The sequence below is a fragment of the Drosophila montana genome, unplaced genomic scaffold, assembly GCF_035044405.1.
Source record: "Drosophila montana isolate Dmon_TW-CO22-7 unplaced genomic scaffold, ASM3504440v1 contig_2583_1, whole genome shotgun sequence".
Lineage (NCBI taxonomy): Eukaryota > Metazoa > Arthropoda > Insecta > Diptera > Drosophilidae > Drosophila > Drosophila montana.
In genome coordinates, this window is record NW_026997446.1 from 30,924 (window position 1) to 58,300 (window position 27,377).

Here is a 27,377-nt window from a genome sequence, read left to right on the forward strand (position 1 = left end):
TTTGCAAATTTGTGTTAATTACTTTTTTCTTTTTCACTTCTCACTTGGTTAATATTTCGTTTTAGTGCATTTTAATTTGCCGCGTGCAAGCCCTAAAAATATTTCACAAAGTGTTGTTGGAAAAGTGAAATGAATTGCGATGAATCTTAAACTTTGTTGAATAATCTCTATAATTAACTAGCTTTAACTGCAGTCCAAATGTTCACACTAGACACAGTTTTTTTTTGTTGGTTTTAGTTTTTGAACTTTTATTCGAGACGCGCGCGTTCTGCTTGACGATCGTCTCGCGACGGAGACGCAAACAAAATTGAGCATTTCACCAACGCCAACGATTTTCGAGCCGAAATGCCGAAACAAAAAAAACACAATTTAGCAAAAAGAAAGAAAACGTTAATAAAATAAGAGAAATGTTGCTGAAAACAAAAACAGTTCGAAAAGCCAGACAATTTGTTGCTGCCTTTCATAAATTCTGAATTCCCAATCTCCTTTTGTTGTTTGCGCTTGACACATTTTCTTAATTTTCTTTTCTGATTTACTCAATTTTCTTTGGGCTATTTTTTCCGTTTCCTTGTCAACACACGCAGCTGGTACGAAAAGTACGCGTCTTCTATGTGTACTCGGATTTAAAGTAGTCAAAGCCAAAAGACGCTGACATATTTTTCGTGTGTGTATCTGATGGATACGTAGGTATATTGTATAGGTTGGATATTTAGAAAACATAGAACACAATAAAAGTGTCTGGGAATATTTTGACATCTTTTGTTCCTCACAGTAAATCACATGTATTTTTTTGAATACAATAATATATGTTTATCTGTGCGATTTATTGGGTCCACTTCGCTGAGATTTCTAGGTGAAAGTCGAACAATATGAGAGGAAAGTATCATCTATATATAAAACATGTTTCTCTGCCTGAAAAATTGATGATAAACGTTAAAACTGTGGTTTTGGAAAGTTCTACTCCCAAATGTGGGAAATGTGGGACTGATGTATTGAATAATAAATAAATATATATATACATATTAAATAAATAATGTTGTTATATTTAGTCAGATTTGGGTGAAATTTGTTGGAATGCCAATTAATAGCTGTGCTCCATACGAGTCTTAAAAAACTATATTCATCGAAAATCGGACATAATTCACCCGAGGTATTCGAATTTGAATAACTTTGCATAACTTGCACTCGTCAAAATCTTTAGAATACAATGTTTGATTTCGGAGCAGATGTATTTATATAGTATTTATTTATATTTATATAGTATAGTAGTTTAGTGACAGGTCATTCAACCAGGCTGCTTAAATAAGATAAATGCGTGCAGTGCAATGTTTCGAGCAGAGTGCGTTTAGCTTGGGCAGCTTCTTCTTTTGGGCGGCGCACGCGGCGTATGAGTTATTTTTAGACAGCTGTCCCCTTTGTTCGCAGTGCAACTTGGCAAAGTGCAGCATGCATGGAAGGCAGGGAGTGAGATCAGAAATAGATAGAAATTAAAGAAAATGACAGGCGCTTTGATAATTTTAATTAGGCAGCTGTCGTTGGGTGTGTCGCAACACGTGGCGTATACGCAATATATCACGTGCACGTAACACGCTGAAGCTAGTAATTTTTTTTCTAATGGAGCATGCTGTGATGTATAATGGGATGCTGCAGACAAATCTCTGCACAAGTATTTGAACTAAACTGAACTTAACTTTTGTGCCGGGCATTGTTTTTGCCATGGCAAATGAAGTAGCTGAGGAGCAGCACTTGCAAATCATTTCAAAGTCAATCGTTTTAGTATAAATCATTATTTTTAACAGTTGATAAATTGTTGCAAATATTTAGTTCGTGTCCCACTGTCGCTGCCAGCAGACGAATACGATATGTTTGGCTGGACGAGCTTTAACAATTTTATTATCAGCTTATTAATATCAATATCATTAATTATATCAGAATTCTTGCTTTACTCCGAACTGACATATGAATAGTTGTGGAGATGTCGTAAGAGAGCTCAGAAAATAAATGCGTATAAAATGCGCCACGCGTTAAAAAAACGTGCGAGCCAAAAGAGCTGCATTTATGAAGAAAATAAATACATATAGATATATATGCTTATATATGCTTATATTCACATTATGAGAAACTGTCGGTGGATGTGCCATCCAAAAATTTGTTTTGAATACCCTCAAGCCAATGCAAGTGGGTAAAAGGGTATATTGGTTTTTAGTAAATGTTTGTAACGGGCAGAAGGGGGCATAAAGTATATATTTTCTAGTTCAGCATGAACAGATGAATCGATCTAGCCAAGTCCGTCTGCAGGTCGATCTCAGTATCTAAAGTCTTTCTATTGCACAAAAAGTCCAAGTTTTATTCAATTCCATCGATAATTCCACGATATCGATAAGATTTGATATCGGTTGCCTAATTTTTGCCTATAATAGTTTCAATCAAAGTTATGTAACGGGCAGAAGAAGGCATCAAGTATATATAATCTTGATCGGCATCAACAGGAGAGTCGATCTAGCCATATAAGATCTAAAGTGTTTCTATTGCACGAAAATTTCGAATTTTAATCATCGATAAATCCACAAAATCGATAAGAAATGATATCAATAATCTATTTTTTGAATATTTCTCCTAGACCTAGAGACAACAAATTTTGTATTTAGAATATCTTAAAGTAAGAATATTTCGCTAAATTATATTGTCACTCCGTTTTTCCCAAAATTAAAAACACGCTTTCTGGTTAGTATATTACAGGGTATTTACACACATTTGGATGCTTGCTTGTGTGCGTGTGTCTATGTTTGGCTTTGCGTGTGTATGTAAAGAAAGTTTCAAATAGGGTATCTGCTAGTCGTACACTGCCGACTAGTGCACTTCTATGTGCTTCTCGTGCTGTTTTTGCTTTTCGCCAATGATTTATTTCCATCTTTTGCTGGCGCTGCTAATATTCGTTCAATATAAATATTTACACAGTTTATTTTTGAACATTTTACAAATTGTACAAAATAGAACTAATAGTTGTATACACAAAGATATGTATGTACATATATATAGATATGTAAAGAGCGTATACGTGCTATGATCACGTTAGATAAATATTATGAAATTGTCGGTGTACATGAGTACGTAGAGTACATAGATTATATGGATTATATACACAGTGGCTCACAGATAATTTCAACCAGATAATTAAATCAACTTTAGGCAGCTATAAAAACTAAACCAAACAAATAGATCAAAATTTTAGAAATGCAGTTTGAAAGCCTGATGCTTAAAGTTGTCAAATATGATTATGTTAATTTTTTACAATATTTTCAAATTGAGGAATGGGCCAAAATTAGGCTACAGGTTAACCAAAAGTTGGTAGAATCCATGCCAAGCCAAAAACGCTCAAAATGGTTATTGACCACAATTTTATACTAAATATTTAAAAAAAATGTTGTTTCGCTGTAAACTTCTAATTGTTAAAAAAAATATTTAAAAAATTTATGAAGTCATATTTTAAGACTTGAAACAATAATTGAAAAAACTGCATTTATATAATTTGAGTATTTTGCTTAATGTAGTTTTTATAGCTTCATAGTTTTTTTAAAGAACTGGTCGAAATAAGTTGTGAGCCACTGTATATATATATGCGCATATACAACGCATACACACACACACACACTGGCACACCCACACTCACAACACGCACACACACAAAGAAGTTGCTCAAGTGGGAAAGTTGACAATGCGCGTAAATTGATTGCGTTTAAATGAACATGGGAGAAATTCAAGCGAATTATGGCAAAAGCTGTTTGGCTTTAAATCAGCTCAGAAACACACAAAAGAACATAATGTGGATAATATTTAAACGAGTTGCAGATAATTGAACCAAGTGCTGTGCCGGACTAAACTGCACTTACAGCAAACGGATGCTCGGTATTTGTCTCCGGATCAGCAAATTTGGCAAATTGAAATCGAAATAAAACCGGAACGCGACACTTGGACCGCTCTTTTCAGTTCGCACCCGAAAAAAAGTTTACTTGAATTATTCAAATAAAAAACGGCAGCAACGGAAAACGGCGATCATCCAAACGGGAGCACAGTCCGAACACAAATGATCATCATTCCCATTCGTTTGTCAACCGAATCTCTGCGTCGTCGTGTCTGTCCGGCTGTTTAGTGGGCGTGGACGTGAGCGTGGGCGTGGACGTGTAGTAGAAAGTGTGTACAATTGTGGGCTAACACATTGTACTGAGGTTTATTTGTCTCGTTGCTTTCAAAAACGGTCTTGCTTGTTTTTCCGCTTTTCTCACATTAAGTTTTAATCACTTATTTATTGCCAAACAGCAGCAATTTTCCATTGAAAATGTGTTTAATGGCAGTTTTCAATTGAATTACGACGGAATACAATTCAAAAACAGATCACATTTAAAATTAAATATCGAGTTGAAGACTACGCAAAACAATCTCGCGATTTATTATTGTGTTTAATACTTGGAATTTTAGCAAACTTAATCACATCAACTATCCACCAAGAAATCAATAGATATTACGATAATGTTTAGAGCTGATGCAACAGCAGTTTTACAAGGCAATTCTTTGATTTTCCCCTTTAGCTTTCATTAATTAAAATCTTTTCTTATGTCTAATAATTGTTGTTGGTATTTTGCCTGTGATAATAAGTGTTAAAATTGAAATTTGTCTATCGATTAGTTGTGCGCTAGGCTTTGATACTATTTACTACATACTTATGCTAAAAAATATCACATAATTTGGATATTATCTTTGTGTTGGTGATACTAGTAAAAACCTTCTAAATGTATTCGTATATGCTACATAGGGAATTGTAATAAAATTGTCTCCTGTATTATGGAAGTTATTGGGTCTATTTTTACTTAAAGCTAACCTATTGAGCTTGAAGCCTAAAAAGCATTTGTTGTAGTAGTTCCATATTAATTGTTCAGTTATCGTATCACAGACCTACACCTGCTGCAAATAGCGATAGGCAATGGCTGAGCCACTTCCCCGATAATTACTCTCACTAAGCTTAACATATTGACCCAAAAAGTTGAGGACCACGCTGCTGCGGCAAACGTTGTGCAAATAGCCCAGCAGATAGGGCGTCAGAACCGTGCCCACAATATAGGCCAGCTGCGGTATGCGGTCCGTGTGGTCGTAGAAGGGCCAAAGCCAATATCCTCGCCGCACAGCGTCCCTTGTATGATGCGTGATAAAGGCACAAAGCAGGGCGCCCAAGAACAAGCTGCTGCGGAAGTAATTGAGGCACGCGGTGCATATATAAAACAACAGCATGGCCACCACAATGCTGGAGCAGTGCAGAAATGGCCGTCGCGACAGATTGGTGGCATCCTGTAAATGTAAAATGTAAATGTAATATGAAAGAAGGAATCTCTTCGGCACGCCGAAGATTAAATACTCTTGTAGGACTATGGCTCACGGGCTAACTATGTGAGAAAAAAGGGAAAACTCCTTCTTTGTTATGTTTGGTGCGGGTATATAAAGCTATAGATCTGAATAATAAAGTGGTTGGATAAGACATCGCACTAATATAAATGACACAGAGATGAGAGTTCTTATGGAAGCTATATGATGAAGTGGCTAATCTGACATTGATTGAGACTAGTTTCTATGACATGTTGCTAATAGACAGAAGGACATGACTATATCAGCTCGGCTTCTAATACAGATCTGGAATATATGTATACTTTAAGCCCGGCAATCTTTGCTTCCAGCTTCTATAAAATCGGACTGCAGCTGACCTCCAAGTAGAGCGAGCGGGCCTCTATAAAGTGATCCAGGTCAATAAACGAGGAGACCACAAAGCAGCTGAAAATCAATATCCAGCCGAAGAGCTGAGTTGTGCGCTCATAGAACTGCATGGCAAATGCAATGCCCGTCAGAGCGCCAATTGCGGCATGCGTGGCATTGTCAGCCAGGGCCTTCAGCAGCGGATGCTGTGTCAGCTCCACGAAATTGTCGCCGAGCAGGCACGTTATTATCACCAGGGTGGTGAGCACAATCCGCAAATAGACCATTGTATGGCAGTGTGGCATCGATTGCTCCTCCTCTGCACTCTGCACTCTGCACCTTGCCTTTTGACTTTTGATTGGACTCGTACTCGTATTCGTTTTAGTTTTGGACGGAAGCGGCGTTGCTCTTCAGATTTTCGTTGTTTCTGTTGTGGCCCACTGTGCACATATTGCACAATCAATAAGTTTGTTGTCGGAAATTCCTGTGTGTGTGTAAAATATGTAAATACAAACTGTTAGGCAACTGCATGCGTCTTCTTTGTCACTCACGTGTTTTAGCGTCCTTGCGCCACAGGCACAGACAACAACTGCATTGCAGCTGTGTGACGGCGACTTCTTGAGGGTTGCAAGTACACGTACACCATTACGTTGACTCGGCGATTCCTAGCAACAACAAGCGGCATATTTCTGTGTCTGAATGTTTTGATTTGTCGAACAGACGTGAAGTGGGCGGCGGCAGTATCAAAAGGCTGCCACCTAGTTACACATCTGGCAGCACTGCATTTAAGCGTCGTGTGGTCACCCTGAAAACGCAACAGCTGTTTAGTACGCGCCAAAATTTAGCACAGTTGAAAAAAAAGAGTTTAGTACATGATTTTGCTGCTTGTCTAAATTGAAAACTTACTTTTAGATATGTATATGGAAATTTTTCACAAAAATCTACGCAGCTGATTTTTCGATGGCGTTGCTTACAAACAAACAGCAGTGGAATTTTCCATGCGAGTGCGCTTCATGAGATCTAAAAAGCTCTCTCTCTCGCTCGCTCTCTTCACACACGTGGATGCATGTGTATGTGTGAGTGGAGATAACATCTGGCCGCGCACTTGTTAATTATAAACCGACTATACTATATATTGTTTAGCTATTTAGTTTACTCATTTATCATTTATTCGCTCTTAAAACTCAATATTGAAGGGATAGTTTTTGCTTTTAACGGCATGCTCCATTTTGATAAGACGCTCGCCCGTATTGTATGTGTCGAGGATCGCGTGATCCGCAGCATCCAGTTTGAAATCAAAGATCTTGAAGTTCTCCTCAATGCGTTTCGGATTGGATGACTTTGGCAGCGGCACGGTTCCGATTTCGATCTATAATATAATCAAAGTTAATGATAATAATCAAATTATTTAGGCTTTTCGGTTCTATCCAGGTTACCAGGTAACGCAGCACCACCTGCGCCGTGCTCTTCTTGTACTTGTCGGCAATGGCCTGCACCTTGGCATCGTATATGAAGCTCGGCTGCTTCTTGGCCGGATCCGGCCTGCCCAAAGGACAGTAGGCGGTCACGACGATATTGTGCTGCTTGCACAACGCGATCAGTTTCTTCTGGTTAAGCGCCGGATGACATTCGATCTGTGGAGGAATGTACGAGCTGAGTATATATAATATTGATACCGCAGTTGTTTTACCTGATTGTGAATTGGCTTGATTTTGCAGTTGGCCAAGAGACGCGTCAGTTGCTCGGAATTGAAATTGGAGACGCCGATGCTCTTGGTCAAGCCCAGCTCGACGAGCTTCTCCATGGCGCGCCAAGTGTCCAGATAGTCGATGTCGCTGGGAAGATGAAATGGGTTCAGTTGAAGAGGATTGCAGAAATAACTGGTACTCACCTGAGTTCCACCTCTCCCTTGGCGTCCGTGGGCATTAGCTCTGTGTCGCCGCGATAGACATACGAGTACGGCCAATGCATCAAGTAGAGATCCACATAGTCCAGCTTAAAGTTGGCCAGTGTCTTGCGACAGGCATACTCCACCCGCTCCGGCTCATGGAAGTGCGACCAAAGCTGCTCAAAAAAGACACACAAATTAACGCCAAACTGGATGCTGGTCACATACGCACGCACCTTGGTGGTTATGAAGATGTCCTCGCGCTTGATGACGCCCTCGGCGATCTTCTGGCGCACCGCTTGCCCCACCTCGCCCTCGTTCTCGTAGAAGAAGGCGGTGTCTATGTGCCGGTAGCCGACGTCAATCGCATGCAGCGTCGCCCGCTCGCAATCCCCGCCCAATGACTGGGCAACATTTTTAGAATTGTGATAAGCCCTATCAATTGATCTAAATATCACTTACCGAATAAGTGCCCAGGCCAATTGCCTGGATTTGGGTGCCGTTATTGTGCTTAACATATGTTGCCTTATTGCCCGCCGACATCTTGCGTTCCCTCTCTCTCTCTCTCTCGCAGCTGCTTTGCAACTGTTGCTCAAAAACTGCGAACTCGGCACTTTTATAGCCCAAAGCTCTGCGACGAAAGCTTTGCGTGTGTTCTAAAAAAGCTTTCGTGATGAGATGATTGAGTACAGACGACTTTTGCACACACTACAAACCGAAACATATGAATAAGTTTATTTTAAATAAAATAATTAAATATAAATAATAAATATAATAATAATAAATTAGACGTTAAGTTAAACTATAATTGATATGTTATTTACATTTATTCAACTGAATAAGTTATATATTGCAGTACTTGGTAGTGTTGCCAGACTTTAAAACACTAGCGAAATGCAGTGCTGTAAATAGTTTTTTAAAAAAAGCTGGCATAGCTTGGCACAATTTGGCTATAAATAGACTAAAATCAGCTAAATTAAGCTGGAAAATACTTGCAGTAGCGAAATCCAGTGTTGTAAATAATTAAAAATAAAGATGCTACTTGGCAATCTAGCTCTAAAATAATAAAATAAAACAAAAATAAACAGCTAAATTAAAAATGTTGCAAATACTTTTTTAAAAAAAAAAAAAGCTGACTACGCTTGGCGAGCAGCAGTTGGCAATAAATAGGCTAAATTTAGCTGGAAAATACTACCGTTACCGTTATTGCGCTGGCGCAAGCTTTTTAGCAGCTGAAACGATTTGGAAGCGAAACAACATCTGTTATTCAAAGTGGCACAATCGGAAAAGTCGTAGTCCTTGCAGCCGAAATCCTCACATGCCAGCACATTGGTCACAATTAAAGCACATTGAAGCAATTTATTGGGTGAGTTGTTAAATCTGAAATGTGTTAATTTAAAATAAAATCGTTAAAGCGTTAATACGTGTGTTAAGTGAATGTTCCAACTTTCCAAAAACTAACTACGCATAATCTAAAGAAAAGTCTGCGTCCCGTCTATAAATAAATTGTGTGTGTATATACATACTATATACTTTGTCTATAAATTGCCTTTAATCATGACAAATGCTCTTGAAAAATACATTTCTTTTAGTCGAAGGAGAATGAGAGAAAAAAGTGCAGCTGAAAATAATTGTATTGTAATTTTTTTTTGGTATACGCAGCACGCCTACAACTGCGCATGCCCCAGACCCAAACCCAGAGCCAGACTCCTACCCAGAGACGCAGCAGCAGCAGAGCAGCAGCAGCAGCAGAGCAGCAGCAGGTGACAGCGACGTCTACGGCGTGAAAACTCAAGGCTATCGAGTTAATTTGCTTGGACATGGCCACCGTGGCGCACGGCTGCAGCAGTCCGCGGCAGCGTTCCTGCAACGGCAGCAGCTCACCTGGCGGACAGCACAGCTCGACGCCGGCGATGATGTACACCACGATGCCGAAATATACGCGCACGGCCAGCCAGACGCTCTACGCGACAAGTCAGCAGATGTTTGGCGGCGGAATGTCCGGCGTGGTGGAAAGTCAGTATAATGGACACGGAGGTGGACTCTATATGGCCGCGGGCAGCATGTCGCAGCGTCCGCTGTCGGCGTCGGCTTTGCCGGAGACGGCGACCGGCTGCCGCAACTACTGGAGCCAGAATCAGGGCCAGGGTCAGGGTCATCCGGGGCCGGGTTCGTTCTATCACAGCAGCGGCAGGCACTTTAACTACAACAAGCGCAAGTCCGCCGTGGAGCTGCTGGCCGAATCGAAGCCCTTCTACATCAAGTCCGACGCGGTCTTCGAGCGACTGCAGCAGTCCGGCTATCGCAGTGGGAATGGCGCCGCAGCTGGTGTCAAGCGTGGCCGCCGGCCGGAGGAGGGGCACTACAGTGCCACGCCCACGTACGAGGAGCTGGAGGACAGGCGCTACATGAGTCTGACCAGGCAGCAGCAGGCCCAGCAGCAATACGGACTGCACAATCATCACCAGCAGCATCATCATCATCACCGGCACAATCCCGGCCAGGGGATGCACGGCCAGGCGAGGGAACGACCCGGCTCGGCGGTCAACAACAATCTGCTGCAGCACAAGCTGCGCATGCTGCTCGGCTCGGAGGCGGGCAAGGAGCGCGGCAGCCTGCGTCGCCATGAGCTGGGCGACAACAACCAGGATGAGGAGGAGAGCAGCGCGTTGAGGATTCCGCCGCCGCTCTATCTGCCCGCACATGCCTTCGGCAGGGACTCAGCCTACGGCGGATATCCGAGCGAGCCGAACAGCGGCGGCGAGGAGCCGCTGGTGCTCACCGAGAACTACAGGCCCATCAGTCCGCCGGCGGAATACGCGGCCAAGTCGAGCCAGGCGCAGCACAACGAGCGTTACAGGTGAGCATCCCGGCGGGTGCCCGGCTGCAGCTGCTCCACTAAAATTCCCTTTTCTCTCTGCCCGAACAGATACAACTATCAGCGCTCGTATTCGCACTCGCACGAGGTGGCCATTCCGGACGAGCGTGCTCCGTATACGGCGGGCGAGTTCAACATCAATAGTCACAAATCTCTGCCGGATCTGCACACGCAGATCAGCCGGCACTCGCCGCACAGCGAAATCCTGAGCTGCTGCAGCCGCGGCAATCGTTCCATCAAGTCCGCCGGCGAGTCGTCCATCAATCGCGACTCCGGCGGCAGCTCCGGCCATTACACACATCGCAGCGAGCCGTGCTACAAGCGGCAGCGCGATACGAATCCGGGCACCGCCAGCGGCACCATTAAGAACTGCTGCAATCTGGTGGCTGCGACCCGGCGGGACAGCGGCTCCTCCACGCAGCACAGCGCCAACTCGTATTGCGGCTATGTGACGCCCGCCGGACGCAATACGGACTGCCTGGACTGCCGCTGCAAGCTGGACACGGCTCCGCCGGGGCACATCTCGGGCTCGGCCGCCGATTACTTGCTCAATTTCACACCCACGCCGGAGGTGCCGGAGGCGTTTCAGGATGACTACACACCGACGCCGCCGTCGCCACGGCTCAAGACCCAAACGCCGCGCTACTCGAGCTCCTCCAGCCAGCAGCTGCACACCAGCTCCCAGGGCTACACGAGCATCAACCATTCGCAGAGCTCCCTCGTGCAGAGTCCCGGCTCGGCACCGTCCGTGGACGACATCAGTCCGCCGCCCATACAGTTCAAGCGGCAGCGTTGCATACGCTTCAAGAACCGCAACCGGCTGCCCGTCCAGCCGCGCACCTCGCCCATCAATGCGGCCATGGAGTGTCTCAGCGGCGGCTCGGCGGGCTACAACAAGCGCAGCATGGAGCACGAGAATGTCTTCTTCCCCAAGGGTTTCTCGGCGGACGGCTATGCCATGGACATGGAGCGGGAGGCGTTGAATGCCAGCATATCGGAGCTGGAGAAGTTCTTCGATCGGCTGGGCCTGAACGACGAGGCGTTCCACGAGCTCTACAGCCAGCCCCGGCGTCAGCACAAGCCCGACACCGATTCGGATGACTCCAGCACTGTGTTCTTCTCGGATCACAGCACCGTGGACTCGATGCGGCTGCCGGACAGCACCGAGACGCAGCCGCAAACTACACAGCCGTATCGACCCTCGGAGCCGCCATCAATTGTGGAGCGCAATGCGAGAATCATCAAGTGGCTGTGCAACTGCAAGAAGACGCAGTGCGCCTGAGGATATCCGTAAATTTGATATTGTTCTTTAGATATGAATCATTTTACCCTCTAGTCCCCACCCAGAAGTACAACGCAATTCGAATTGGAGCTCTGTTTGGATTAAAGTTGCAGATAAAAATTCAATCGAGCTGCTCGAGCTTCCTTCAAACTCGAACATTTCGTTCGAGCCGTTAGCTCGAACATGTTGCTGACCAGCTCGAACCTCGTTCGAATGAATATCTGCGGGTTTGATGAATCGTTTATTTGAGCACTGCTCGTTTTTCGGCCAAATCAATTGAGTATCCGTGTTGGATACATTCGATTTATCAAAGCGAGGCTCTACTTCGAGTATCTGGCAACAGCCAACTGTTGTACAATTAAATTGCAGCTTATTACTCGTATGAATGTGCGTTTGGTCATTTTTTTCTGCCACGTTTTGCAGACACAATTAAATAATTATTATTGTATAACTAATCGTCTAGCAAAATGAGAGGTCATATTACTCGTATACATAATGGTATTATTAGAATGAATTATTGTACAATTAGCTCTCGTAACGTGCATATATATCGTAAACATATTAACTTGCCCACTACTTATACACAAATATGTATGTATGTAGTTGCCAAAAAAAATCAATAAAAAACAATTTAAAAGTACTCGTAAAGAAATTGAACCTACCTATTTATGTAAGTGTAAAATGGTTTGCATGATAAATAAAGATTTACTATTATCAAAACAAAGTTTAATATGTTTTTGTAAAAAACTCTGTCGGGAGGCCGAGGGAAGAATAGATCTTGGAGACTATAAGATCCATAGAATGGAAATTCGAAATATATATCATGCTTAACAAAATAATATATAATAGAATTTTGTAAAGCAAGGTAGGCATAGATCTCGGGAACTATATGATCCAGAGAATGGGAATCCGTAATATATATTCTCTCTTTGAGTGTCAGCTTAAATAAATATGTCAAAACAATATATATAATATGTTTTTGTAAAACTATGTGAGAGGCCTAGGAAAGCATCTGAATGCGTAGATCTCGAAAACTGTATGATACAGAGAATAAGAATTCGTAGTATATATTCTCTTTTTGGATGCAAGCTTAATAAATAAAGAGTTACTATATTATTAAAACAAAATATATTGTGTTTTTGTAAAAATCTTCTCGGGAACTATATGATCCAGAGAATGGGAATTCGTAATAATCAACAATATATAATATGGTTTTGTATCAATCTGTGTGGGAGGTCAAGGGAAGCATAGATCTATCGGAGACTATAAACGCCAGAGAAAGGGAATTCGAAATATAAATTCTCATTTTGCGTTCCATATCGAGATCGGACAATTGAGTATACGACATAATGTACATATAATGACCCACTAAATTCGCGCATTGTTCAGCGACCTATTTGGGATCATAATGAAACAGATGTGTGCCCGTAAAGCTAGCCCATTGTCGGATGGGGTTATAAAAGCGTCAGATAGTTGGGTCGGACGCATCAGAAACTTTTGAGATATGCACAAAGTTCTATTTGTAGCCGTTGTCTTGGGCGTACTTGGGCTGGTAAGCTTCAAATGTGACTGCAATTTTGTAAGAATCTATTTTTTAATAAATTTTTACCTCTCAGGCCTTGGGTCATAATGTGAGTATTATTCAATTGTTGCTAACCAGATCGGGAGCTTATACAGATTTTGACTATGTCCAACTCTCAGGTAACTCCTAAGCCAAAGCCTCCTAAGCCAGGTGATGGTGGTGGGTCCGGAGGAGATTGGTCCGGTTCCGGAGGTGGATCCGGTTCCGGTTCCGGAGGTGGAACCGGTTCTGGAGGTGGCTCTGGCTCATGTCCCAGGCCATCCCCGGAGAGCATAAAAGTAAGTTCCAATTTTGAATATTAGCTGAAAAAAACATATTGAAAATTTGCATTTTAGTGCCTGCAAGAATGGGCGTGTCAGCAAGTCATACGCCTGGATCTGCGGTAAGTTGGCCAAGGATTACGTGTACTTACATTTGTCTCAATGCCCCTCCCTCCCTTCTCCCTCTGCAGGTGTCTTCTTAATCTGAATGGCAACAATTTGCTGGGCAATCTGGTGAGCGTGCCCGGCGTAACCGGCGGAGGTGTTGTTCCCGGCGGAGGAGGTGGCGGAATTCTGGGCACCCTGCTAAATGGCTAACCCCAGAAATGTATGCACATTAAAGCAATAAAAAGCTTAAGGCGAGCCATCGAATCTCATTCGGAATGGCAGCTGTTAATGGCAAGGCAATAATAATAAGCGAATGAGTATTCGTATTCGTATTCGTATTCGTATTCGGGCGATAATCGTTGCACATAACACTTAACTCGATTATTGTTTAAGCGCTCTCGTTTTGGACCAGCAATTAAGTGGCCAATTCTCGAATTAGCCAGCAATTCACTGGACGCTTCTCACCTTTAACCGAGAGTCAGGTGGCAGGCATGGGGCAGGCTGGCCTTAAAGCCTGGCATTCGCACAAAGTCGCAAATCATTGAAGCATATGCAATTATTCATTTTGAGGTTGAATGCGCTCGAACGCACACATAGATACACGAGCTTCTCTTCCATTGGGGCAGCTCCTCCTCCTTGGAGCAGCTCCTCCAGGAAAGGCAGCAAATTTAAATTCAGCAGCAGTTCTTAAACGCCAGGCAGCATAAAAATCGCTTTTACTATGCGTAGTTTTTTCCCCCTTTTTTTCGTTTTACGTTTTTTTATTCATTTCTATTTTGTTGCCTTTTTGTTATACCCTGTAACCATTTAAATTAACTTAAAGGGTATCATGATTTTCTTCTTCGCTGATCCGCCCCCATCAATTATATATATTCTTGATTAAGAAGACGAAGAAGAAGTCGATCTCGACATGTCCATTCATTAGAAAGTCTTCCCGCTTTTCTTTTCAATATCTCAGAGCTTGTTAGAGCTAAAGATACCAAATTTTAAATGTACATAGATCTACAATATTTAACTCTTTGAATACCCGCACTTTATTCTCCCAAAATCTTAAAAATAAACTATTTTTTTTTGCGATTATAGCCCGAGGCTGTTTAAATCTTGAAAAATTGAGATCGGACAATAAACACCGAACTTAATCAAAAAAGCATTTCCCCTAATATGCATTATAAAATATTATATTACATATATATTATATATTATATATTATATATTATATATTATATATTATATATTATATATTATATATTATATATTATATATTATATATTATATATTATATATTATATATTATATATTATATATTATATATTATATATTATATATTATATATTATATATTATATATTATATATTATATATTATATATTATATATTATATATTATATATTATATATTATATATTATATATTATATATTATATATTATATATTATATATTATATATTATATATTATATATTATATATTATATATTATATATTATATATTATATATTATATATTATATATTATATATATTTTATATTATATATATTTTATATTATATATTATATATATATATTATTCTGGGTATCTTCTAGTCGTGCACTCCCGATAATGGCCAGTTGATTGCCAGCCGTTGTAGCCAAGTTGTGTGTGGCTCCTCCTCTTCATTTGGCTGATTTCGTTTTGGCCAGATCGCGTCCTATTTTAGCTTAATCCGTCACTTGCATCGACAGCTCAATAGTCTGTTGGCAACTTCAATTTCCTTTGCCCTTTTATAATTAACTTTATGTGTATGTATTTAGTTTTATTGCTCGTTAGACAGCCCAGCCAAGGACAATGAAACAACAATTTGTGGCCCGCAGCAGCGCAATGTGTGTAGGCCATTTTGGAAGTGCCACAGCCACAGCCACAGCCAGAACCACAGTCAGAGCCATCGCCATCGCCATCGCCATTTCCCATTGCCAGCACAGCCGTCGCCATTATATTAATTACAAACGTTTCCCAGGCCACATCTCCAGAGCCAGTTCCTGTCTCACTAATGGGCCAAAGCAAGTAAATCACACGCAAAGCTCTAAGGCGATTTGGCCAACGAGTTGCGAGGAGAGACGGCTCCCAAGCAAGTTAACGAGCCTGTCCCCCCTCCCTCCCTGCTCAGCAGCGCACAGAATGAACTCCAACAATTCATAAGTTTTAGAAACATTCAAATCAATCGGTATTTAAAGAATACATTCGAATCACTTGGTATTTCTAGAATGAACTCTAGCATCTTATAAGTTTTAGAGACATTCAAATCAATCGGAACTTGTAGAATGAACTCTAGCATCTCTCAGCAGCTCACAGAATGACCTCTTATAATTCATAAGTTTCAAATACATTCGAATCACTTGGTATTTAAAAAATGAACTCTAGCATTTGAATAACATTTACTCAGCAGCAGAATGAACTCTAATAATTCATAAGATTCAAATACATTCGAATCACTTGGTATTCAAAGAATGAATTCTAGCATCTCATAAGTTTCAAATACACTCGAATCACTTGGTATTTAAGGAATGAACTCCAACATATCATAAGTTTCTGAAACATTCTAATCAATCGGTATTTTAAGAATGAAATCTTGCACCTCACAAGTTTCAAATACATTCAAATCACTTGGTATTTAAATACTGAACTCCAGCATCTCATAACTTTTAACTACATTCGAATCACTTGGTATTTATAGAATAAAATCTAGCATCTTTGACAAACATTTGAGTCACTCGGAATTTATTCAATTGAATTATTCGTCCTTCGATTTAATCGCATCAAAACTGGCTATATCCGATTCTGTGGAGCTGTTTGGGCTCGCCGCCTCGGCCACAGCTGGTTGATTGGTTGTCGACACTTCCGTGATAAGGTTCTAAGGGTAAATGGAAGAGAAAAAGGAAAAACTCTTAAATTGTGCATTTGTTTGGCGTTTTGCTTTTGGCTCTGCCTTACCTCTGCCCGAAGGGGCTGGGCGCTGTCCTCCTTAAAGGCCTCCGCCAGGCCGGGATGTATATTGCCGAGAGCCTCGTCCCCGTGGCGTATGTAGACTGGCACATGACCCTTGCGTGGCTCCAGCTCCTGATAGGGCGCAGCTAAGAAAAATTTAATTACAAGCCATTAAATCATTGCCAGCCTTATCAGCCCGGTTAATCTTCAATGACATACACCCGGAAACCTTGAATCACGCCGCGCAGCGACAACGTAATTATGACTAACGAGCTGAGAGCTCAGAGCTGAAGCTGTTGCTGCTTCTGCTGGAGTGGAGAGGGGCAGCCCCCTTCGCACTCTACGCCCATGCACACAGTTGGTTTATAGAAATTAAGCAAAACCAGTTTCAAACAATAGAAACGTGAATAATCAAAGCAAATTCGCATAATTATGCCCAATTTATGTGATTTATATTTATTTACGGCTACTCACCTTTGCTCAAAATGCACGAAGCCAGCATAATCAGAACGACTAAAATGCAGCCCATATACTTAGACATCGTTAGTAGATATTGTAATTAGCGGAGCAAGAGAGAGAGATCCCAGTGTGTGTTTGTTGTTCACAACCTGCCTGTAGATTTGAGACTGCGATCGCACAGCATCTGTGCTTAAAACTTATATATCCGATATTCGTTCTAAGCGAACCAAGACGCACGCTTCTCGCTCATCTCTCGGCAACTCTTCTTTCCAGCCCACTTCACAGCCAGTGTTGCCAAAAGCAGCTTAAACTAAAGCTAAAAATAGCTAAAATAAGCTGAAGGCAGCTGGAAATATTCTCATTAGAGCTCTGCGTAGGTATAGGTTAATCCATACTAAATCGAATGAAAACCGCCAGACTCCAGATGTCGCGATAAATTATACGATTCTCCAATCCAGAAGGTGTTCATGAGAAAGAAGTTCGATCTGCTCGAGTCGGCAACATGTTTGAGCTAAAATGTACGAGCTCGATGACCTTGAGCTTATATTTTCGGTTTAATAAAAAATTCTCCAATCCAGAAGGTGTTTGTAAGAACAAAATTCGACCTGTTCGAGTCAGCAACATGTTCGCAACGATAACATGTTCGATACTCCAATTTAGAAGCTGAAATAGACATGTTGGAACCGAGCTCGATCAGCTTAAGCTTATATTTTCGGTTTAATAAACGATTCTCCCATCTAGAATGTGTTCATAAGAACGAAGTTCGAGCTGCGCGAGTTGACAACATGCTCGAGCTTAAACAAGCGCAATAGACATGTTCGAACTGAGCTCGAGCACGTTTGAAACTAGCTCGATCAGCTCGAACTTATATTAATTTCCGGTCAAGTCAACAACGACTCAATTTTGAGTATCCGAAACACGACGCTGGCCATCATTCACATGCTCCCTTGTTAAGTTAAATAAGCCAATTTAGCTGGAAAACAGCTGAATTTGGCAGCACTGTCCACATCGCCAGCAGCTTGAGATGTGCTCCAGCAACAATAAACTTTTGCTTGGCAAATTACTCATGGGCAGATGATGATGATGATGATGTTTGATTATGATGATGTTAGATGATGATGGCTGTAATGAAGCTGTCGGCATTGGCGAACTTTTCTGCTGCTGGTTGTGGGAGCTTCTCGAGCTGCAACTTCTGCTGGGAGTCGAAGTCGGAGTCGGAGTCGAAGTCGGAGCTGGAGCTGGAGAGAGGGCATTTAGTGGCCTGTGGCGTTATCCACTCTGTGGCCATAAAGCAGTTGCCGCTGCTTCTTCTACAAAATTCAAACGCTTCTGTTATTTTTTTATTTCGCAACTTTTTATACTTTTTTGTTTCAAATTAATTGGGTCGTTAGAGAAGCCATTTGCGCGGGTTCCTTCGCTTTTTTTCTGTTTTTCTGTTGCCCTTCTTTCTTTGCTCGCTGTTGAATTGTTTGCCCACTTTCGCTTTTTTTTTGGTTGAATGTATTCAAATCGAGAAATTGCTGACATCTGTAGAGCGCGAACCCGAGTGTCAATCTGGCAAGAGGGCCGGGTTGGGGTTGGGTTTGGGCTTGGAGGCTATTCGACATGTTTGCCTACTTCGATTGTTCCGTTGTGTCGCGTCCTTGGTGCAATTCCATTTAGACTTTGTACTCAATGCACAAGTGGTATCTAAGGGCGCAAGATTTCAAATCAAATTGTTGAGCAAATATTCAACAGAGTAAATATGTTTATGCCGAATCAAGCAATTTCAATTTAAACACACCCGAGCACACATTCACGCTCATACTACATTTTCGATTATGTCAGATAAATATGTTCGAGTGTTGACTCGATTTGTGCACTTGCCGAATTGAATTAGGGCATAGTTTATAATCTGAGCTGACATAAGCCACAACATATTATTAAATTTCAATGCAACATGTTACTGAGGAGGGGCAACCAACGAGTAGTCCTTTGTATTGCTTCACGATTCACTTGATTCAAGCGCAACATAAATGATTTGTTTCGAAAATGTGCTGTCAAGGTTTGATTCCTTTTAACCCCATCCAACTTGGTTTGCAACTTCGATTAAAAGAGGAAATACTCACGAAATTAAGCGATGGTTCGACTCAAGGTTCGCAACAATGCCTTGCCTTAAGGTTCGAAACGGTTCAATTGAGGTTAAGGTTCGGCTGGTTTTATCCGTTTAAGTTTTGGTTCATGGTGGATTTCTGAACTCAAAGCGCTTCGATTAGGATCCTCCATACAAGACAAAATCGATCGAACATGTTCGATGGTTTGATTCATGGTTCGAACCAAGGCCTCTCTTTACAGTTCAGGACACGTTTTTGGTTCAAAAAATTATTCCCTTCAATATTTTATTAGCTCAAGGTTCGGCCTTTTTTGATCGGGTTTAAGGTTCGATTCATAGTTGAATAATTTGGTAGACATTCGTTTTGACGACCTTTAATAAATAAATAAATAAAATTAATAAAATAAATGATAAAAATGAAATAATTAAAATAAATTAAAATAAATAAAATAAGTAAATAAAATAAAATAATTTAAATAAATAATAAAATAAACAAAAATTGTTCAAACAGATTGGAATTAAATTTTATTTGAGAGAAAATGGAAAACTTTAAGGGTTTTACTTGATCCAAAATTCATTAAAAACAGTTTGGATTTTGTTGTCTGTCGTTTATTTAATATTTGTATGTATTTTATGTTTAATGTTTTATGTTTTATGTTTAGTATGTATTTTTATTTCCGAGGCTCTAAAAATAGTTACATGGCTGCACTAATGTGTGTGTGTGTGTAGCTATAATAAGTAACTATATCTAATTAATATTATATCGTTTTTCTTTTTCTTTTGGATTTTACTTGTGTTGTGTTGTTATTTTCGTTTAATTATTTTTTAATTTATTTTCTCTGGTTTTTGTTTATACTCGTATGTATGCATGTATCGTATGTATGTTTGCAAGTATATATACTATTATACCGTTATGGATTGTGTGAATTTATCTTTTGCTCGTATTTTAATTTAAGAATGGATAAGCTTTTTGGGAATATAATAGTAGGTTATATACTCTACATATATTTGCGATAAAATCGTATGTGTTAATGTATGTATGCAACGTGTATGTAAAATGTATGTTAATCTCTGCATGTATTTATGTATTTGCATATGTATGTATACGAGTATGTACGATTTATATCGATTATAAGATAGCTCGAAAGAACAATCCATTTTTACTGTGTATATATATAGTAGACTGTGTACTGGGAATTGTCTAGATACAATTGTTGTCGCTTAAGAGTTGATTATTATGTGTAGATTTTTTGTTGTTTTTATAATCGTTTTATTTGATTTCCTACAAAAGCTGAAACTATTTAAATTGCTTGCACATTCCCATTGGTAGAGGAAAACATTTTCTAACTAAAATTCGAACAAGAACAAATTCTAAGTAATTAAGAGATAATATCGCCGGATCCATATAGAATACGTATATATATAGAGATCTGTACGGCAATAAGATTTTGTATCGTATCGAAGAGAGTTGACTAGTTAATATGTTTAAATAATTATATAGTAGCTTATGTCTGTCTGTGTGTGTGTGTGTGTGTGTGTGTGTGTTAAATGAAGTTCACAATATATTGCAATTTAAATGTCTATATAACTGTTCAAGTCTTTTTGCATCTCTAATATATGAATATATAAATTAATATTTATATATATATATATGTATATATATTTACGTTATTTTTTATACTTATATATTTTTTATATGGTTTTTATCATTTTATAAAATATCTCATTTGTATAATAATTAAAATTTAATTGGTGTCATTGAACTTGATCTCAAATCTGCAAGGATTGCCAACCAATGTCTGTCTGTGTGTGTGCCTGTGTGTGTGCCTGTGTGTGTGTGTGTGCGTGTGTGTATGTGTGGGGGGGGGAGGGGGGGTATAAGTGCACACTTCTCAGGGTTCTGGTCAAATGGGGGAGTATGTACTTTTTTGTTTAGTCTAAAACAAAGCAGCTGTGTAAAAATATTTTGCTTGCGTTTTTTCATCTTCTTTTTTTCTTGTTGTTGTGGTATATAATGTGTATAAATAAATCTAAATTGTAAATGAATCAATTAAACGCTTGCCTCAATATACAATCTATTTGTTCGTATATATATATATATATATATATATATAGATTGGTATGTATATATATGTATGTATGTATATATTTTGAATGTAAAATTGCAAATCACATAATTGTTACCACTACGGTTCAATGGAATTTATTTATTTATTTATGTATATATATATATGTATGTATATATGTATGTATATAGGCATTTAATGCTATTTAAAACGCTATCAATAATCATCAATAAAGCCATGCATAAACACGATTTCGAACTATGGCCCTATAAACAATTGCACATAGCACTGTGGTCTAAATTCTAATCTCAATTATGTTTTCTTCTTTTTGCTATTTGATACGGCATATGGCAAATGTATTTGCATTTGCATTTGTATATGTATTTGCATATATTTTATTTGTAATTGTTATAAAATTGTGTCTGCGTGTGTGTGTGTGTGTGAGAGTGTGTGTGTGCCTGTCCATGTACCTCCGAAGTTAATAATTAATATATATATTTTGTTTTTTGTTTTGTTTGTTTTTTGTTTTCTTTCTCGTTGTATAATTAAGTTCGAATTGTTTTCAATGTTTTTGTTTGTGTTTTTTCACTATGCTTAATTTTGATATAAAACTGCCTCTTTCTCAATATATCGTATATATATACTTTTATATATGCATTAAAAAATAACCTCTATCAGCGTCAGCTTTATAATTCTTAAATTATGAAATAATCGTAATTGACAATTTAATTAAATGTTTTTTTGCTTTTATATTTGTTATTTTTTAGTTTTTATCATTACGGTTTCGGAATAAAAACTACGCGTAAAATAAATACATGTTTGGTGTATATATGCATTTTATAATATATATACTTTTTTCGATTTTATAGAGTTACGTTTTGTTAAAACTATGTCACTTACTTTTGGAATTGCTTTTAGTTGTCATTTTGTTTTACAAGTGCTTCATCTACTTTCGCATCGTCTTCCTCTTCCTCTTCCCACTTCCCGCTTCGAACATCGAACATCGAATCGAACATCGAACATCTCTTGAAACTTTCAGATGCTTGCCCAAACTTCTCGGAGTTAACCCGCGCAATTGGATTATGGAAATTTACCCAAATTTTATCAGACATTTGCGCGGATTAGCGAACTTCGACTTCGGGCCGAAGTTAGTGTTCCGTTTGGGAATTACTTTTTGTATAAAATTAGTTTATAATCTGGTTAATATGTACATAATTTAAATCTAGTAATAAAATAACTATGTTGCAAATTGTATTTTTGGTTTTTGTATGAGAATGTACGTTCTATATCTTAATTGAATCTTGCTTATGTTCTTTGCTTCTTTGTTTTTTTTTTGTTTTTTTTTTTACATTTTTTATATATTTTTAAATTGAATGCATTTATGTTTAAGTATTGTCCTTGTGATATGTTTCTAAATTGTTTTCTCATTAATTATAATTTAATCATTTCTAAGTAATTGAAGTAGTTTTTTGTAGTTTATCGAGTTAGAGCATATTATGGAAGTTATTCATCTTAAATAGGGTTCGAATATAAAGTTGTTGCAGTTTTAAAATTGTGAGTATTATCATTTTTCATTGCTAATCTGTTGCTTGTTGTTGGCCTACCGAACTTGATGCCTTGTGTTAAGTAAATATTCAAAAGACTAAGAGCGATAGATAGTTACAGGAAGTGCTAAAAAGTCCACTAGTTAATTAGTTGCTAAGTTTCGAAATGAGCTGTTCTTTTTATTCTTTTTACCTTATACGAGTATCCGTTCGAGATAGACATAATACTCGTAGTACTCGTTCGAGTTAGACATAATACTCGTAGTACTCGTTCGAGTTAGACATAATACTCGTAGTACTCATCTATTAAGTTATGTACCTATATAAACTCTAGAGCCCTAAAACGATGCCTTAAAGTAGGTATTTGTTTTTTTTTTTTTACCAAAAAACATGCAAATTGGTTCTGCTCGCTATGTACTCATATAATTTATATAGATATAGGTATGTATATATATATATATATATAATTTGCTTTTTGTTTGTTTGTTTGTTGCTTTTTCATTGCTTCTTGTATATATGCTTATTTGATCTGTGTGTATATATAGAATTTCTACTTATGTTCCATAATATTCGTTGTGTCAGATTTTTACTATAAGTTACATTTTGGATTTCATATTAAACCTTTTGTTTTTTTGTTTTTTGTTTTTGTTTCATTCAATAAAAATGCCCAACTTGGAGAGATTCGCTCATTCCGGACCGGAAAAGGTCAGATAATGTCAATAATATAAGTTAATAATAATGTATAATATAATAATAATATGTAGTATAACTGCTATTGACTCTTCGAGATCTAGATCTGGCATCCAAGACGTTACCAACACATGCTCCACATGCTCAAAACTACTCAGAATAAGCTGCTAGTTGACTGATTTGATTTATATATTTCCTTCTTTCTCGTTAAGGGTGCTCGAGTATTGCTTATAGGATTTTCGGTATAAAGTTTCTTAAAGTTTTAGTTAGGCATACTATATTAGATAAGCTTAAGCTACCACAATATCCTGGCTGTTCTCATCGCTGTCCAGCTCGTCCGGCTCGAGTTCGTCATGCTTCAGATCCTCCGCCTCCTCCTCATCGTCCAGATCCTCATCGCCGTCGCCATCAATATCGTTATCGCCGTCCACATTCTTGCCTGCATCCCGCAGACAGGCCGACTCCAGATGCTTGTTCAGATACGATTTGAGCGCAAAGGTTTTGTTGCAGCGCAGGCACTTGAAGTTCTTGTCGCCCGAGTGCGTCTGCATGTGAGCCCTCAGATTGGAGCGATCCGCAAAGGCCTTGCCGCACTGCACACACACGTACGGCTTCTCGCCGGTGTGGGAGCGCAGATGGCCCTGCAGCAGCCACGGGCGCGAGAATAACTTGCCACAGATATCGCAGCTGTGCGACAGCTTGTGCGTCAATAGATGCATCGCCAGGGCCGGCATCGAGACGTAAGCCTTGCCGCAGGTATTGCACTTCTTGGCCGACTGCGAGTCGAGGGAGCGATGCGTCTGCTTGTGGCGCGACAGATTACTCGAGGTGGCATATTGCTTGCCGCACTCGGAGCACTTGTAGCAGCCGCGCTTGCGCTTGGCATAGTTCTCGCCGGCGGGTGCAGCTACTCCTCCTCCGCCTCCTCCTCCAGTTGTCGAGGAGCTGCTGCTGCTGCTGCTGCTTTGGCTGCTGGTGACACTTTTTGGACGCAGCTGCTGCTGCTGTTGCTCCTTGTCCTTGGTGGCCGCCTTGCTGGCCTTGGTGCGGCCGTCGAGCATGTTGAGACACATCTTTAGAGCGGAGGCACGCTGCTGCGGCGGCTGCGGCTGCTTGTTCCAGTGCAGCTGGCCGGATTCGGACGAGGAGGACATATCGATGTCCACATCTGAGCTGTGATCGGAATTGGGCGGCGTCAGCGGCGAACAATTGTTCGATGTTTCCGGCGCGCTATTCAACAGATCGTACGAGCTGCTGCCAATGAACCGAATGTTGGAGCTGCTGCTGCTGCTGCTCTGATACGGCGGCGACTTGTTCGAAATCTCCTGCATAACGGGCAGTTGTTCCGGCGGCTTCTGTAGTATCTCCTGCTTCATAATGGTCACCACACAGGGCGGTATTAGCGGTGGCAGACTTTGCGACAACGACAGCAGATCGTGTGCCGCCTCCGTCTCCTCCACGCTGCGTCCCCTATATATGGCTGCAGCCACTTGTTGCTCCCGTTCGCGCTTTACGGCAATCGGCTGCGGCTCTCTGGGTGCGCCATTGGCATTTGCCGGCGGCGCATAGAAGATCACCTTGCCATCCTCGGCTGGGGCGCGACCAAAGGCCACTGGACGGCGCATAGATACTGTAAAAAGGCGGATTAATTGGATTATTGCCAACAAAATTCGAGATTCGAGCCTGAAAAGCTGCCACTGACAATCTAAGGGCATATCACAGCACTCTCCTTGCACGTTTGTACTCCACTCCATAATTGGCCAACTAATTAATATATGTATGTATGTAATTCACAATATTTGAACTCTTTGACAATCAGGAAAAGTGCCAAAAATTAGTTGACATCACGCTATCTGTCAACTGCACTTGCTGACAATTTTACCTGATAGCAATTAACTATCGCCAGTATTGATAAATGTGTGAGAAATAACGGAAGATCTAGTTAATTTACTCCTTGAGCTTAGATAAATCTATATGGTGGGTGGGGAACACCTCGAGTGAAATAATCGAAGAGTATAAGAACTAGTTACATTTTTTTGAATTTTAACTGCAGCTTGCAAAACTCTTTTCTACTCAGATCGAATATATTTATGTGTATATACATTCGTGATCAGGCTGAAGTGCTAAGTAGATAAAGCCATGTCTGATATTGTCTACGATCTGGGTAATCTCTTGCATATCCTACGCTGTTATCTCCTCGCAATTCCTTAATATCGATAAGTATCGGAGTACGAAAGCTTGTAACAGCTCGGCGCGCGAGTACAGGGTATCTGCTAGTCGGGCACTGCTGCATATAACACTCTTACATGTTGAATATACATTTAATTCCCAGTTGGCGTATTTTCATGCCATACGAAAAGAACTTTAAAGAGTTTTGTTTAAGCTGCAAAAGCTGTGCACTTCGAATTCGATTCCCTAATGAGTGTGACCAGTTGCGCATTAGGGTTTAATCCTTTACAGCCTATGATTAAATATACCATAAGCGCATACTTTTAGTATTTTTTGTTGTTGTTCGCTAGAGGAGTGAGAAGGGGGTTGCCATTATTTCTAGGTCTGGCCTCTTACACATTTCGTATTCTGAATCGATAAGACGTGCCCCCCCCCCCTGCACCCTGTGGCCTCTTTCATGACAATGGCGCGTGTTGGTTTTCGTGTTTGCATTCGCTTCTCCGCAGCCTTTTTGTCAAGAGCAACAAGCAGCGACAACGACAACATCGACAAGAAGGCAAACATGAAAAATGCCAACATACGCTAAAAAGATTAGCTAAAGGCAACAATGTCAAACACGCGCACGGAGAGCACGACAAAGAGGACCAAGTGCTGGGTTGGTGGCCATAAAACGTGGGCGAATGTTGGGGCAAGCGGCTACTAAAAATAAATACGAGTACACAAATTGTCGCAGCCACCTGTTCACATTGTTGTGACGCAACTTCTGGGTGGGAACAGAAAGCGGATATGTTGTGGTTAACTGTTGCACCTACCTGCGGCTGCTGTTACTGCTTTCACTGTGCCCGCTCCAACGCCAGCTACAGTTCCTGTTGCTGCTCCCGCTCCCAGTCGTCGCTCCTGCTTGGAGTTCATTTGCACCAGGGACTGTGCTGCGAACCATTCCAATTGCTGCTCATCGTCCGGCTGGGCAGCCGCCACATTGGCCTCATCCTCGTCCAGCTCGATTAGGTCACGCTTGAGCGCAGCTCTGCCGCCGCGCTTAGACTCCTTATTGGGCCCAGACTTGAGCGTCATCTTGCCATTGTGTGTGCTACTGTTATTGTTATTGGCATTGCGCAGCACCGGGTGCGACTTGTCCACATTGGATGCAACCGACGGCCTCAGTTTGCGCAGCGTCTGCCCGTGCCCGTTCCTGCTGCTGCTGCTGTTGCTCGGCTTTGACTTGGGGCGTCGCCAGCTGTGGGATTCGGTGGCCGGCGCATATTTCTTGCTCGCATAGGCAATCGTTTGTATCTTGTTGCGATTGGGCAGTATAAAGTCCACAGACATTGTGTCGTCAACGTCGCCGTTTCCGTTTCCAGTTTTGGGTCGTTCAATAAAATTTTATAAACTACTTATGAGTACACGCACCCCGTATACCCTCTCTCTCTCTTTCTATATATATATTGCTCCGTTTTTTGTTTTGGTTTTTTGCTTAAGTTATTTAGTTAGATTATTTGTTTAATATTTAGATATAGCACAACCTTCTTTCACATCGACTCCAGAGTGGTCTGCAGTAAAATGCTTCACTTTGACTCCGACTCCGACTTTGACTTCGACTTTGACATGAGCTGCCTTGAGAGTAGCGCTTCCTCTACTCCTACTCCTATTCCTACTCCTACTC

The 27,377-nt window shown here is 40.5% G+C and overlaps 6 protein-coding genes across 7 annotated transcripts; 2 read left to right on the forward strand and 4 right to left on the reverse strand.

Moving 5' to 3' along the window:
- Positions 1 to 4,416: 4,416 nt before the first annotated feature.
- Positions 4,417 to 6,639, reverse strand: LOC135429089 (transmembrane protein 267). The gene is made up of 3 exons (XM_064683278.1): positions 6,291 to 6,639; positions 5,751 to 6,223; positions 4,417 to 5,340 (listed from the first exon to the last, which is right to left on the reverse strand). Exons 2-3 carry the CDS (start codon positions 6,042 to 6,044, stop codon positions 4,951 to 4,953), a joined length of 684 nt encoding a protein of 227 aa, XP_064539348.1. The 5' UTR covers positions 6,045 to 6,223; positions 6,291 to 6,639; the 3' UTR covers positions 4,417 to 4,950.
- A 246-nt stretch (positions 6,640 to 6,885) lies between these two features.
- Positions 6,886 to 8,248, reverse strand: LOC135429087 (aldo-keto reductase family 1 member B1). The gene is made up of 6 exons (XM_064683276.1): positions 8,090 to 8,248; positions 7,864 to 8,031; positions 7,631 to 7,803; positions 7,430 to 7,574; positions 7,176 to 7,373; positions 6,886 to 7,108 (listed from the first exon to the last, which is right to left on the reverse strand). The coding sequence occupies exons 1-6, from the start codon at positions 8,168 to 8,170 to the stop codon at positions 6,917 to 6,919; spliced, it is 957 nt and encodes a 318-aa protein (XP_064539346.1). The 5' UTR covers positions 8,171 to 8,248; the 3' UTR covers positions 6,886 to 6,916.
- A 618-nt stretch (positions 8,249 to 8,866) lies between these two features.
- LOC135429039 (uncharacterized) lies at positions 8,867 to 12,079 on the forward strand. The gene is made up of 3 exons (XM_064683202.1): positions 8,867 to 8,993; positions 9,290 to 10,487; positions 10,557 to 12,079. Exons 2-3 carry the CDS (start codon positions 9,448 to 9,450, stop codon positions 11,785 to 11,787), a joined length of 2,271 nt encoding a protein of 756 aa, XP_064539272.1. The 5' UTR covers positions 8,867 to 8,993; positions 9,290 to 9,447; the 3' UTR covers positions 11,788 to 12,079.
- A 1,394-nt stretch (positions 12,080 to 13,473) lies between these two features.
- LOC135429050 (transcriptional activator protein Pur-alpha) lies at positions 13,474 to 13,947 on the forward strand. Its single transcript, XM_064683225.1, has 3 exons — positions 13,474 to 13,647; positions 13,705 to 13,751; positions 13,821 to 13,947. Exons 1-3 carry the CDS (start codon positions 13,474 to 13,476, stop codon positions 13,945 to 13,947), a joined length of 348 nt encoding a protein of 115 aa, XP_064539295.1.
- Positions 13,948 to 16,459: 2,512 nt separating this feature from the next.
- Positions 16,460 to 17,309, reverse strand: LOC135429074 (uncharacterized). The gene is made up of 3 exons (XM_064683252.1): positions 17,169 to 17,309; positions 16,701 to 16,840; positions 16,460 to 16,620 (listed from the first exon to the last, which is right to left on the reverse strand). Exons 1-3 carry the CDS (start codon positions 17,233 to 17,235, stop codon positions 16,501 to 16,503), a joined length of 327 nt encoding a protein of 108 aa, XP_064539322.1. The 5' UTR covers positions 17,236 to 17,309; the 3' UTR covers positions 16,460 to 16,500.
- A 4,476-nt stretch (positions 17,310 to 21,785) lies between these two features.
- Positions 21,786 to 27,324, reverse strand: LOC135429086 (GDNF-inducible zinc finger protein 1). Of its 2 annotated transcripts, none has more exons than XM_064683274.1 (2): positions 26,527 to 27,324; positions 21,786 to 25,175 (listed from the first exon to the last, which is right to left on the reverse strand). In XM_064683274.1, exons 1-2 carry the CDS (start codon positions 27,041 to 27,043, stop codon positions 23,836 to 23,838), a joined length of 1,857 nt encoding a protein of 618 aa, XP_064539344.1. In that variant the 5' UTR covers positions 27,044 to 27,324; the 3' UTR covers positions 21,786 to 23,835. The 2 variants fall into 2 exon arrangements, with proteins under 2 accessions (XP_064539344.1, XP_064539345.1); XM_064683275.1 differs by lacking the exon at positions 26,527 to 27,324 and adding an exon at positions 25,248 to 25,446.
- Positions 27,325 to 27,377: the final 53 nt, after the last annotated feature.

Excerpts from the sequence above, each read along its gene's own strand:
- LOC135429089 (XM_064683278.1), bottom strand. The coding sequence starts at position 6,044 with ATGCCACACTGCCATACAATGGTCTATTTGCGGATTGTGCTCACCACC. Across the intron at positions 5,341-5,750 it reads CCCGCTCGCTCTACTTGGAG|GATGCCACCAATCTGTCGCG; the intron begins GTCAGCTGCAGT and ends TTACATTTACAG.
- LOC135429087 (XM_064683276.1), bottom strand. The coding sequence starts at position 8,170 with ATGTCGGCGGGCAATAAGGCAACATATGTTAAGCACAATAACGGCACC. Across the intron at positions 8,032-8,089 it reads TTGGCCTGGGCACTTATTCG|TCATTGGGCGGGGATTGCGA; the intron begins GTAAGTGATATT and ends AATGTTGCCCAG. Across the intron at positions 7,374-7,429 it reads TCAAGCCAATTCACAATCAG|ATCGAATGTCATCCGGCGCT; the intron begins GTAAAACAACTG and ends ATTCCTCCACAG.
- LOC135429039 (XM_064683202.1), top strand. The coding sequence starts at position 9,448 with ATGGCCACCGTGGCGCACGGCTGCAGCAGTCCGCGGCAGCGTTCCTGC. Across the intron at positions 10,488-10,556 it reads CAGCACAACGAGCGTTACAG|ATACAACTATCAGCGCTCGT; the intron begins GTGAGCATCCCG and ends CTGCCCGAACAG.
- LOC135429050 (XM_064683225.1), top strand. The coding sequence starts at position 13,474 with ATGTCCAACTCTCAGGTAACTCCTAAGCCAAAGCCTCCTAAGCCAGGT. Across the intron at positions 13,648-13,704 it reads CATCCCCGGAGAGCATAAAA|TGCCTGCAAGAATGGGCGTG; the intron begins GTAAGTTCCAAT and ends TTTGCATTTTAG. Across the intron at positions 13,752-13,820 it reads GTCATACGCCTGGATCTGCG|GTGTCTTCTTAATCTGAATG; the intron begins GTAAGTTGGCCA and ends CTCCCTCTGCAG.
- LOC135429074 (XM_064683252.1), bottom strand. The coding sequence starts at position 17,235 with ATGTCTAAGTATATGGGCTGCATTTTAGTCGTTCTGATTATGCTGGCT. Across the intron at positions 16,841-17,168 it reads TTCGTGCATTTTGAGCAAAG|CTGCGCCCTATCAGGAGCTG; the intron begins GTGAGTAGCCGT and ends AATTTTTCTTAG. Across the intron at positions 16,621-16,700 it reads CCCAGCCCCTTCGGGCAGAG|AACCTTATCACGGAAGTGTC; the intron begins GTAAGGCAGAGC and ends ATTTACCCTTAG.
- LOC135429086 (XM_064683274.1), bottom strand. The coding sequence starts at position 27,043 with ATGTCTGTGGACTTTATACTGCCCAATCGCAACAAGATACAAACGATT. Across the intron at positions 25,176-26,526 it reads AGCAGTAACAGCAGCCGCAG|TATCTATGCGCCGTCCAGTG; the intron begins GTAGGTGCAACA and ends GCCTTTTTACAG.